This window comes from Budorcas taxicolor, chromosome 10 (assembly GCF_023091745.1).
Source record: "Budorcas taxicolor isolate Tak-1 chromosome 10, Takin1.1, whole genome shotgun sequence".
NCBI lineage: Eukaryota > Metazoa > Chordata > Mammalia > Artiodactyla > Bovidae > Budorcas > Budorcas taxicolor.
Window position 1 is genome coordinate 77,876,655 of NC_068919.1, and position 13,641 is coordinate 77,890,295.

The following is a 13,641-nucleotide window of genomic DNA, read 5'->3' on the forward strand; positions in this document are numbered from 1 at the left end:
CACCGGGTTTTGATAATCACTATAATGAGAAATTGACTGGGACTCACCGATATTAGAGAGTGTGAACTACAATTCCCAGCAAGCAGCGGAGCCGCCCTGGGCCTGTGCCTACCTTTTATTGGATCGTTCCTCAGGGTGACGACCCAACCAGGGCTTCGGTTATTGCTTTTCATCGCTTTCCGCGGGTAAGTGTGTAAGGGATAGGGGAAACTTTGAAAGTTGGATGCTGCAGAACCCGGTACTGGAAAGTTTCCTGTTGCGGGCGGTTTGGGGGAATGGGGTGCGCTTATTATTTCCTGCTCCCTCTCTGGGCACGTGTTGTTGATATCGGGGGAGTGGAGAGCCACTCTTGGGTGCAGGCGCACGCCCCCTTAGGTACATTGGGATCTTATCTTGAGCCCAGCCGCAGATCTTAGGGGGTCTGGTCTTCCTTTGTGGGGGTTGCGTGGAAGCTGCACCTTGTTGGGAAGAGCTGTTAAGGGATTCTGGGGTGATGTTTTCGCCTCTTGATGTCCATCCATCTTCCCACGTGTGGGCAGTTTGAGGTCTAGGAAGGAGAGCCCGTCATTAAGGGAAGTTGAGTGTCTGCCTGTCTTCAGGTGTTGTTGAATTAAGAGGTACTTAATAGTGTGGAATATGGAGTCAGATACCTGGGTTCGAATGCAGACTCCACCTTGTGCTAGATGTTAGGCTTTGCTTAAGTTTTTCAACTCAGTGCCTCGATATCAAACTATAAAATGGGGTAAAAATCCGAGTTCTTGGAAAAGTGGCATGTAATAAGGGCTCAAGAAATATTAGCTATTATTGTTAATTCACAGTTTTCTATCGTAAGGATTTTTCTTTTCTTGATAAGAAGAGGATTCACTTTCCAGGATCGAACTTCTTCCCTCACACCCTCGTGCACATGCACTCGCACATGTAGGCAGAGCATGGATTTAACGTGGAAGAAACAAACGTTCAAGCCATAACAACGTGTTAATAAGATTATCGAACAAATGAGTTCACCGTGTGATGAGAACATTGGAGAGAAAGAGAGTAAGCAGGAAGTCTTTGTGGAGGAAAATCAGGGAGGCAGGATGGCCCTTATGTAACCTATCAATGTTATGGCTGGAAGGCAGGTCACCTGAGGTCGCAAATGCTGGTTTTGCTGAATGAATTAATAGTAATTGTTAGCACTAGGAGCCAGGCACCATCCACATCCTCTAACCTTCACTACGTTCCTGCAAAGTAGATATTTACACGATGTCTGTTTTTCAGATGAGGAAAGTAAGGTACTGGGAGGCAAGTGATTTTACCAGAAAGGTCAGAATCTGGGCTTTGCAATATGATATATGAATGAGAGGAAAGTGAGGGACCAGTTTACCAAGAGGCTTTAGGCCATCATAAGAAATGTGGAGTTTATCCTGTGGTCTCATGGTCCCATGGGCAGTTTGAAAGGATGAGAGTGATGGGACTGGAGCACATTTTTAGGAGGCTACCTCTGACAGGATTGTGACTTGTGGGTCAGTTTGGTGCTTATTCCTCTCTGCTTCCATCTGAGTATGTGTGTTCTTGTTGCTGTCGTGTCCGACTCTGTCACCCTATGGACTGTAGCTGCCCAGGGGGATTCTCCAGGCAAGAATACTGGAGTGAGTTGCCATAGCACATTTAAATTCCTATGACAATACCTGCTGCATGACTAGTTATTTGTATATATATTACTTTTCATCTTTTACTGTGAGTTTCCAAAGGGGAGAAATATACTAAAGTGATTCTTGTGGCACAGCACTCAGCAGAATGTGTGCTTAAGAAGCATCTGTGGAAGGAACAAACGATTTATTTTTTTTGTTGGTTGGGGGGTGGGTGTACAGGGCAGGGAGTGACCAGAGACAATATGAGTAGTCTAGGCAAGTGATGTGTGTGTGCGGGATCAGTCGTGTTTGACTCTTTGCGACTCCATGGACTATAGCCCACCAGGCTCTTCTGTCCATGGAATTTCCCAGGCAAGAATACTGGAGTGGGTTGCCATTTCCTTCTTCAGGGGATCTTCCCTATCCAGGGATCAAACCTGCGTCTCTTGCATTGGCAGGTGGATTCTTTTATCCCTGAGCCACCAGAGAAGCCCTGTTCTCCTTTTTGGGTTGAATTTATTAGTCAAAATGATGTCATTGCCCAGAGCTACCTGCTATGTGAAGACCCTGGGCAATGATTCAGCAGATGTCACTTGGTAAACTTTCTATTGGAGACACAAAACCCAACACTGACAAATTCCCTTTGAGTGAAATAAGGATTTATTTTGTGATTGTGGGAGGGATGTGTGTGTGAGAGAGAAAGATGAGGGAGAGAGAAAGAGTGTTAATCTGATTAGAAATTTGGGCCATGGTATTGGAAATAAATATCTACATTCTCAGTGAATAGTTTAGTTCCTAAATGTGACTCTTTTTCTGATCATTTTATTGTTTTATCTCCTGGAACAATGAAGAGTCCCTGTTTCTACTTTATCCAGAGGATATTCTGCCATCTGAGTATAATACAGCTTCTCCTTTGCTTGTGTTATTAAGAGAATCACAGTGATTCTGTTCTAACTCTCTGAAGGCACATATTTCATGAGCCTCATTTAGTCCTCACAGGGTTCAACAGCAAGAGTGAAATTTAATTGCATGTGGGAATGTGAGCAGCTACTATAATAAAAAACAATTTCAGTTTGTAAATAACACCTGAAATAACAAAATCTCAGTTGATTCAGAATGTTCTGACTCCTAAAAGAGAGGTTCAGTATGATTATGGACTTGTAGAAGAGTGTATTGACTAAGGGATAGGCCTCAGAGTCAGACTTCCTGGGTTCAAATTCTGGATCTACCATTTACTTTTTCTGGTAACAGTGGAATGGCTAACCTTTCCAGACTTTGGTTTTCTCATATGTAAAAATGGGATCCGTTATCAACCTTTCTTATAGGGCTGTTGAGAAGCTTAAATGTGGCAATTGATGTAAAGCTTTGAAACAGTGCCTGAAGCATAGAAGGTGGTCAATAAATTTATTATTGTTTCAGTGCAATGAAAGCAGACTTTCTGGGAGTGCTGTTTGGAAATATTTGTATTAATTACACATCCAAATAAAGTTTATGAATGAACTGAAAATCTTAAGAAAGAAAGAAAAGAAAGTGAAGTCACTCAGTCATGTCCGACTCTTTGCGACCCCTTGGACTGTAGTCTACCAGGCTTCTCTGTCCATGGGATTCTCCAGGCAAGAATACTGGAGTGGGTTACCATTTCCTTCTCCAGGGCATCTTCCCAACCCAGGGATCGAACCCAGGTCTCACTCATTGGAGAAGACGCTGGTATTATTATATTTGTGTAATAAGTTTTAAAAGAATTTTTCTGAAATGAAGACTGTTACATTGTTTCTTTCCATGTTTAACAAACAGTAGTCTCCCCTATTTAACGTATTTATAGCCTTCTTTTATCAGTAATATTTTAAATACCATACATTTCATTTTATATATGGAGAGGCTTGAAAAATGTTTTATTTTGTAGAGTGTTGTGGATAGCCCATCTGCTACTGCTTATGCTATTTCCCAATGTTTTTTCAAGGTTCTTTTTCTTGCTGTATCTGGAGGCATGGGTAGCAGGAAACTAAGACGAGTGGGTTTATCACAAGAGCTGTGTGACCGTCTGAACAGACATCAGATCGTTACCTGTCAGGTACAATTTGTTTAATTTTTCTCAGTGAGAAACCTTAAGTGCAAATTAATCTTAAGTGACCTAAATAACTCTTTTCTTAAAAAAATTTTGCTTCAAGTTTTAGAAAACGTGTTTATTTTAATTGGAGGATAATTGCTTTAAAATATTGTTGTGGTTTCTGCCATACATCAACATGAATCAGCCATAGATATCCCCTCCTTCTTGAACCTCCCTCCCAATAACTCTTAATTGCATCTGAAATATGAACATTTAGGTTTATAAGAAAAGATAAATGATTGTGCTTGCTAATTCAAAATAACAAACCACTTACCTTGTATTTCCAAATGTGATTTCCTGTCAAGAGTTTTGCATTTTAGTTAGGGTTGGGTTGGGAGAATGCTCATGGCAGAAAGTGAAATACACCTGGCCATTTATTTAGGATTCTAGAGAAGTTTTGTCCTTGTAAAAGAAATTCTGTAGTTACATGAGAAATACGACTCAAATGAGGAGACAATATTCAAAATGGATAATTTCTCTTGAAAGCAAGAAAAATTTTTAGGGTTATTTTTCTATCAGTGGAGTGAGAAAAATATATAAAGTGGATGTTGTATATTTAAGCACAAAAGTAAAGCAACTCCCTTTTAGGAGGTTAAATTAGATTTAACATTTTACATTAGGATTTAATCCTTGATAAGATGGACTTTTAGAGAATGCTGGAGTTTTTTTTTTTTTCCTCAATTGCTTTGTGTGTTAATGATATCTTTGCTTTCTCTGTTATACATTGGATAACCTTTGTGTTCATACTTTGAAAAACTCTTCAAAATATGATATTTAACATTTCAGTCCATAGTTGGTTTTATTCTCTCTCAATTATTAAATACTTCCTCTGAATGATCTTATAGCTTAGGATGAAACTGATTTCATTTCTGGGTGTCTGTGTCCAAACATTTGGGCACATGGACACTGCTCATATCCACTTGGGCTGATTTCTGCTGCTATGTATTTTTACTTGGTGTGTCCTCTGATATATACTAAGCTGGATAATTAGAAGATAAGATTATGTCATATCTTTTAGTTAAGGAATATTTAGGAGGAAAATACTATAAGAAACATACAAACTGATCTACAATAAATTATGCTTTTATTTATATATCAGTCAGTCAGTCAGTTCAGTCTCAGTTGTGTCCGACTCTTTACGACCCCATGAATCGCAGCACGCCAGGCCTCCCTGTCCATCACCAACTCCCAGAGTTCACTCAGACTCACGTCCATTGAGTCAGTGATGCCATCCAGCCATCTCATCCTCGGTCGTCCCCTTCTCCTCCTGCCCCCAATCCCTTCCAGCATCAGAGTCTTTTCCAGTGAGTCAACTCCTCGCATGAGGTGGCCAAAGTACTGGAGTTTCAGCTTTAGCATCATTTCTTCCAAAGAAATCCAGGGCTGATCTCCTTCAGAATGGACTGGTTGGATCTCCTTGCAGTCCAAGGGACTCTGAAGAGTCTTCTCCAACACCACAGTTCAAAAGCATCAATTCTTCAGCGCTCAGCTTTCTTCACAGTCCAACTCTCACATCCATACATGACCACAGGAAAAACCATAGCCTTGACTAGAAGGACCTTTGCTGGCAAAGTGATGTCTCTGCTTTTGAATATACTATCTAGGTTGGTCATAACTTTCCTTCCAAGGAGTAAGCATCTTTTAATTTCATGGCTGCAGTCACCATCTGCAGTGATTTTGGAGCCCCCCAAAATAATGTCTGACACTGTTTCCACTGTTTCCCCATCTATTTCCCATGAAGTGATGGGACCGGATGTCATGATCTTCGTTTTCTGAATGTTGAGCTTTAGGCCAATTTTTTCACTCTCCTCTTTCACTTTCATCAAGAGGCTTTTTAGTTCCTCTTCACTTTCTGCCATAAGGTGGTGTCATCTGCATATCTGAGGTGATTGATAATTTTCCCGGCAATCTTGATTCAAGCTTGTGCTTCTTCCAGCCCAGTGTGTCTCATGATGTACTCTGCATAGAAGTTAAATAAGCAGGGTGACAATACACAGCCTTGACGTACTCCGTTTCCTATTTGGAACCAGTCTGTTGTTCCCATGTCCAGTTCTAACTGTTGCTTCCTGACCTGCATACAGGTTTCTCAAGAGGCAGGTTAGGTGGTCTGGTGTTCCCATCTCTTTCAGAGTTTTCCACAGTTTATTGTGATCCACACAGTCAAAGGCTTTGGCTTAGTCAATGAAACAGAAATAGATGTTTTTCTGGAACTCTCTTGCTTTTCGATGATCCAGCGGATGTTGGCAATTTAATCTCTGGTTCCTCTGCCTTTTCTAAAACCAGCTTGAACATCTGGAATTTCACGGTTCACGTATTGCTGAAGCCTGGCTTGGAGAATTTTGAGCATTACTTTACTAGCGTATGAGATGAGTGCAATTGTGCGGTAGTTTGAGCATTCTTTGGCATTGCCTTTCTTTGGGATTGGAATGAAAACGGACCTTTTCCAGTCCTGTGGCCACTGCTGAGTTTTCCAAATTTGCTGGCATATTGAGTGCAGCACTTTGACGGCATCATCTTTCAGGATTTGAAACAGCTCAACTGGAATGCCATCACCTCCACTAGCTTTGTTCGTAGTGATGCTTTCTAAGGCCCACTTGACTTCACATTCCAAGATGTCTGGCTCTAGGTGAGTGATCACACCATTGTGATTGTCTTGGTCTTGAAGATCTTTTTTGTACAGTTCTTCGTGTATTCTTGCCGCCTCTTCTTAATATCTTCTGCTTCTGTTAGGTCCAGACCATTTCTGTCCTTTATCGAGCCCATCTTTGCATGAAATGTTCCCTTGATGTCTCTAATTTTCTTGAAGAGATCTCTAGTCTTTCCCATTCTGTTGTTTTCCTCTATTTCTTTGCATTGATCACTGAGGAAGGCTTTCTTATCTCTTCTTGTTATTCTTTGGAACTCTGCATTCACATGCTTATATCTTTCCTTTTCTACTTTGCTTTTTGCCTCTCTTCTTTTCACAGCTGTTTGTAAGGCCTCCTCAGACAGCCATTTTGCTTTTTTGCATTTCTTTTCCATGGGGATGGTCTTGACCCCTGTCTCCTGTACAGTGTCACAAACCTCCATCCATAGATCATCAGGCACTCTATCAGATCTAGGCCCTTAAATCTATTTCTCACTTCCATTGTATAACCATGAGGGATTTGATTTAGGTCATACCTGAATGGTCTAGTGGTTTTCCCTACTCTCTTCAATTTAAGTCTGAATTTGGCAGTAAGGAATTCATGATCTGAGCCACAGTCTTGTTTTTGTTGACTGGATAGAGCTTCTCCATCTTTGGCTGCAAAGAATATAATCAATCTGATTTCGGTGTTGACCATCTGGTGATGTCCATGTGTAGAGTCTTCTCTCGTGTTGTTGGAAGAGGGTGTTTGCTATGACCAGTGCATTTTCTTGGCAAAACTCTATTAGTCTTTGCCCTGCTTCATTCTGCATTCCAAGGCCAAATTTGCCTGTTACTCCAGGTGTTTCTTGACTTCCTACTGTTGCATTCCAGTCCCCTATAATGAAAAGGACATCTTTTTTGGGTGTTAGTTCTAAAAGGTCTGGTAGGTCTTCATAGAACCGTTCAACTTCAGCTTCTTCAGCGTTACTGGTTGGGGCATAGACTTGGATTACCGTGATATTGAATGGTTTGCCTTGGAAACGAACAGAGATCATTGTGTCATTTTTGAGATTGCATTTACACATGGTCAGTGTCAATTGAAAACTTCCTTTTAATTCCAGTATCTTTGTTATACATGTATATTTAAAATAGTCTCTTTATGTTTTTTAGGACTTTCTATGCCTTTCCCCGCTGGAGCTTATGAAGATGACTGGCCTTAGTTATCAAGGTGTCCATGAACTTCTGTGTGTGGTTAGCAGGGCCTGTGCACCACAGATGCAAACGGTATATATGTATTTTAGAATTATGGTTTGGTTATGATTTTTATTTTGAAAAGCTTCTGTATTCTCTTTAAAATCTTTTAGGGGATAAGGTAAAAGCAAAAATAGAGATGAACACCTCAAAAATACCAACCCTCACAATGTAAGAGTTAGTCCTCTAATGAGAATAAATTTATGTTGTCTATAAGCTCATGGGAGACAGTTACGGGAATGAGAGAGAACAGGAATTTTTTTTCTCTGTAGCTGGCAGTGTTATTTCAGAAGGTCGTCTTTCTCTTTTACTTGTTTGGGAAGGATTTGTGAACCTCATGGTTAAACTATAATATACTCTTAATTTTAGAATGTCCCTGTCTCTATAATACTAGCTTTTACCATCATCATTTACTCTACATCTCAGAGTATGCATATTGGACTCACACTGACTTATCGATTGAATGAATAATGCTTTAAAACTTATCCTCACTCCTGAGAGGAGTTAAAGTCTTTTGAAATAAGCCCAAATCAAGTTGTACTATTATTTCATACTTTCTGTGTCATGCCTTTAGCTTTTCAAAATGTAGGTTTAGTGCATGGTAGAAAATGTCTTATTTTCTCAGTGTAAGAGTAACCTGAAAGTCTGTCCAGTGTTTTGCACATGTATTTATTTGTGTGGGTTGTAAACTACTTACCATGTTATATTGAAATCTGGTAACCACTGAGCAATAAAGGAGGATCCAACTCTGTGGAGGAGGAAAGAAGGAATGTTAGTGTCATTTGAAACTTTGAAAACAATGAACAGATTGAGTATTTTCTTTTGTTCAGGTTTTGCTTGTGATCTAAGGAAAATACTTTAAAGGCAGAATCATCAGAAGGTGACTAAGAATTGGAATTAGAAATGGGCACTAGTCTTAGCTTTGTCATTGGTTTCAACAAAGATAAGTAGCTTTGAACAGCTCACTTTGTTTTATGGGAGAAGTTAAAGAGTTAAAATCATATGTGATGATTTCATTAGGAGGTTCATATTTCACTATTTTGAAAGTTGTAAAGCACCAAGAGAACCTTTTAATTTGACATCTGTGATTCAATATGTATTGCATATTCCTAGTCAGATAATTAAGCAGGAGATGATGGCTAGGAAATTCACCTTCAATCTCCACGTCCTTCACCAGTTTCAGCTGCAATGTCACTGCCATTCCAATTGTCAGTTCAAGGAGCCATCTTTCTCCTTTGTTGTACATTTACTTTCGTAACAGTCATTCTTTAGAGTCCTGCCTTAAATATTGGATTAGCCTTAGTTCATTCCCTCACAAAGATTTTTTGTTTTGTTAATTTATTTATTCAGCCACTTATGCCTTCAATAAATATTTATTGAGTGCTAGCCATGGATGTGTCGGGTACTGGAGATATTGTAGTGAAGATGATTGATAAAGTTTTCTGCCCTTCTGTAGCTTACAGTCTAGTGGGAACTGCTGCTGCTGCTAAGTCACTTCAGTCGTGTCTGACTCTCTGCGACCCCATAGATGGCAGCTCACCAGGCTTCCCCATCCCCGGGATTCTCCAGGCAAGAACATTGGAGTGGGTTGCCATTTCCTTCTCCAATGCGTGAAAGTGAAAAATGAAAGTGAAGTCGCTTGGTCATGTCCGACTCTTAGCGACCCCATAGACCGCAGCCTACCAGGCTCCTCTGTCCATGGGATTTTCCAGGCAAGAGTACTGGAGTGGGGTGCCATTGCCTTCTCTGCTAGTGGGAACAGTCGGACATTAAACAAACAATTGTATAAATGATTAATTAATTGTAGTAATGGTAAGTCCTATCAGAGAAAAGTACAAAGAGCTTAGAAACTGAAAGGGGCATTGCTTAGTGTAGGGGTCAGCAAGGGCTCCCTCACGGAAGCAACACTTCAACTGAAACCTGATGGATGAACAGGAGAGAGACAGCCAAAGGGACTGGGAAGGGAGGGGAGCAGGGAAGGGCTTGCAAGCAGTGAGTGGGAAATGCAGAGACCCTGTGAAGAGCAGGAGAATGGTGCTTGTATGGTAAGAAGGTCAGGCTGGTCTGAGTGAACATAGCAAGGAAGAGAGGGGCAAGAGATGAAGCTGGAGAAGCAAGCAGAGTCAGGTCATTGGGGCCTGCAGGCCTGTTAAGGATTTTGGACTTTATTCTGAGAGCAATGATAAGTCATCAAAGGGAGTAATCTAGTATGTGTTTTTAAAAAGCTCAGTCTTTAAACATAGACAAGTGATTGAAAAGGAACAAGGAAGTATTTGTGGACTAGTTAGGTATCTGCGACCATACTCCAGACAGATTGTGACCTGGACTATTAGTGTGGTGTTAATGTCAATGGTATAATGTCAGTTACCATGAGCGATACGTAGGAGGTAGCATGAGTAGGATTTGGTGATGATTTGTCTGTGGGTGGTGGTGAGGTACAGGAAAGGGTCAGAGATGATTCCTTGATTTTGCTCTAAGAGACTGGATGGTACCATTTCCTGAGATAAGGAATATTGGAAGAGGATCAGGTTTGAGGGAGGCAGATCATGGATTTGTTAGTACTTGTTGAATTTAGGCACTTGTGAAACACTGAATGAATATGAAGTAGGCAGATAAATATGTGGACCTAAGCTTGAAGGATAGCGTGCACTAGGGAGTCATCAGGATGAAAATGGTAGCCAAAATCATGAAGATGGACGGAAGATTGCCTAGAAGGTATGCACAGTAAGAAAGTAAGTGTGCCCGAGGCCGAGTCCCGAGTCAGTCCGCATTTAAAGATCAGATCAGACAACGATGGATCTGAGAAGCAGCCACCGAAGAGGAAAACTGGTGGAGTTACTGATAAAAGTTTTTGGCCAACCCTGTATTAATATGTTGGTCTCCTGTGTCCTCATAGAGTCAGAAGAGCTTGGATTTGAGACCTAGTATATTAAATTGTAAGCTTTAAGTGGGTAGAAACTAAGTCTGCTTGGTTTACTACTCTGTTCCCAGAGCTTATCATATTATATAGCATGCAGTAGGCAATTACTTTGTATTTGTTGAATGAATGAGTGAATGAATAATTACAATTCTGAGGCTTGACCTCAGTTTATTTGGGTAATTTAATACTAGTAATTTTTAATGTTAGAGATTATTTACACATTGCTGGTAGGTATGTAATTATGTCAACCACTTCTGCAAAGATCTTTTTTCCAACTAAGGTGACATCACAGGTTCACAGGATTTGATACGGCTTTCTTTTGAGGGGCCATATCTTAGTCCACACCACCTGCTTTCAAGCTGTTCTTCACATGCCAGGCTCGGTTTGAACGGTAGCTTGATCGTGTCACTCCCTGTTGCTCTCAGCCTACATGCCACACTTCAGCAAGATTCATCTGATGCAGCCTCTGCTTATTTCTCCAGCCTCTTCGTTTGCCATGCCATCTCACGGCCATGCTCCATCTTTCAGCCATTCTAAATCACCTCTTTCTTTTTTGCAATTTCCCTTAGTTTCCATTTCTTATTTCTTGCTCCTTGACCTCTCTTCCTACATTCTTGTCTCTTTGGCAGGAACATGCACATTTCCTTTGCCCATCTCATAGCCTTTTCAGGTTTTAGCTCAGACATCCAGATCTTCCCTTGATCACAAAATTCAGATCAGGTGATTGGACCTGGACACATCCACTTGCCAGTCTCCACTTGCCCTGTCACAGTAGCTTGTGTTTAACTGTATTGTAATTGCCTGCTCTCTAGTCCTAGTTTCATAGTCTCTAGTTGGCTATAAGTCCCGGGAGGGTAGGGGCTCTGTCTTTTATATCACAGCCTTCAAATTTAGCACGGTCCATGTGAAGTGAAAGTTGGTCAGTCATGTCCGACTCTTTGCGACCCCATGGACTATACCCTCCGTGGAATTCTCCAGGCCAGAATACTGGCGTGGGTAGCCTTTCCCTTCCCCAGGGGATCTTCCCAACCCAGGGATCAAACCTAGGTCTCCCACATTGCAGGTGGATTCTTTACCAGCTGAGCCACAAGGGAAGCCCAGCACAGTCAATGGCACAGAGTAAATAGTTGTAGAATAAATAAGTAATAGAAGGAAAAAAACACGAGTTGGGTTCTAGCTGCTGAAATTTGAATTCAGAGTTGGCTTCTGTTTTTGAATAAATATGGAGGTTGAAAAGAACTTGACTTTTTCTTTGATCAGGCTTATGAGATAAAGACACAGAGGTGTGCTGCTCACTCATCGGCATTTTTGTCTACGACCCTGCCTGCTCTGGACGAAGCCCTGCATGGTGGTGTAGCTTGTGGATCCCTCACAGAGGTAAAGAAGACACTTTCCAAACCTTCCAACATTGACCTAGAACCTTCAGAACCAGGGGAAAAGGTATAATTAAGATACGTAAATTATTTCATGACTATTCATCTAAATTGTAAGCACCTCAAGGGCAGGGTTCTCCACTCAGTCCCTGGTGGTACTAGCATAGGTTTACCAAAAGGAAGATGTTCTAAAAATCTTGGCTGACTGACCGAAATCTACTTGGGTGGTTGTTTCTCTGAATTAGGAATTGAATATTATGAAATAATAGTAAACAATTCGGGGGGAATTAGAACAGGATCCCTGCTTAGTGTATTAGGAAGGAAAATTTGAAATTTTATTTATGTGCAGGTAAATTTCAGTATTATGCTGAAGTGAGCTATTTTTACTCCCTTTTAAAGATAAAATTTGGTTCTAGGAAGTAATCAGTTGTGTTAGTTATTTATTGTTACATCACAAATTACCCACGAACTAAGTGGCTTCCACGACAGTAAACACCGATTTCTGTTTCTTTGGGACTGGCTTAGCTTGGAGATACTGGCGAGGGGTGCAAGGGGACAGGTTGGTGCTGGTTGTTGGCAGGAGGTCATGATTCTCCCCTGGAGAGCTCCCTGCAGGCTGCCTGAATCTCCTCGTGGCACGATGTCTGACTCCCCCAGGCAAGATGGAAATGGCCATTCCTTTGATGATTTAGCTTTGTAAGTTACACACCATCATTTTTGCCACTTTCTTCTCTTTAGAAGCAGGTCATTAAGTCCAGTCCATGTTCAAGTAAAGGCAAATTAAGCTCTACCTTTTGAATGGAGTGTCAACAATTTGAGGATATTTTAAAACAACAACAGGTTTTTTTTCCCTGAAAACTGCATTGATGTGTTTAGTGGTCCTGATGTGGTGACTCTGTAGGCTGTGTTTACCAGTGCAGTCCTAAAGGCCTCCTTTCCTGAGAGTTCTAGGGGCATAGATGTGTGAAAGAAACTTTTAACAAGAATAGATGCTTAAAGCATTGTGATAGGCATAAATTTAACTGTAGATATTTTTCTTTGAAGATATAGAACCTGTTTTAGATAGTAAGCCTTGTTTTATTTCCTGACTTCCAAGAAAGATTTAAAAATGTATGTTCTATGCCTAGTAAATGAACCAGTGAGAGATTTAATGTTAAAAAGAAATTAGAATCTGCTGTTGCAGTGCACTGCCACCAGATGGTGCCAGAATCCTATCTTCCATAATCCTTGCACTCTAGATCTTTCTTGAAATAGGTCTATGAAAAAAAAAGTTTTATAACAAGTGTGAGCCATAGTTATAAACTTACTTATTTAGATAGAAAAAAATTGAACTTCAAGATGATTAACCAACAAATACTTTTTTATGTTTGAAGTTTTGGAGTAGTTTTCAATACTTTTTCACATCAGTCAGTTTCAGACACTCAGTCGTGTCCAACTCTTTGTGACCCCATGGACTGCAGCATGCCAGGCTTCCCTGTCCATCACCAGCTCCCAGAGCCTGCTCAAACTCATGTCCATTGAGTCAGTGATGCCATCCAACCATTTCATCCTCTGTCGTCCCCTTCTTCTCCTGCCTTCAACCTTTCCCAGCATCAGGGTCTTTTCCAGTGAGTCAGTTCTTCGCCATCAGGTGGCCAAAGTATTGGAGTTTCAGCTTCAACATCAGTCCTTCCAATGAATATTCAAGACTGATCTCCTTTAGGATGGACTGGTTGGATCTCCTTGCTGTCCAAGGGACTCTCAAGAGTTCAAAAGCGTCAATTCTTCGGTGC

At 40.9% G+C, this 13,641-nt stretch overlaps 1 protein-coding gene across 1 annotated transcript in view; it reads left to right on the top strand.

Annotated features, from left to right (window-relative positions):
- The first annotated feature begins 223 nt into the window (after positions 1 to 223).
- RAD51B (RAD51 paralog B) overlaps positions 224 to 13,641 on the top strand; it is a 608,130-nt gene continuing 594,712 nt past the window's right edge. The window contains exons 1-4 of the mRNA XM_052646678.1: positions 224 to 238; positions 3,571 to 3,681; positions 7,496 to 7,609; positions 11,757 to 11,873. Coding sequence (XP_052502638.1) covers positions 224 to 238; positions 3,571 to 3,681; positions 7,496 to 7,609; positions 11,757 to 11,873 — 357 coding nt within the window. The remainder of the gene's footprint in view (positions 239 to 3,570; positions 3,682 to 7,495; positions 7,610 to 11,756; positions 11,874 to 13,641) is intronic.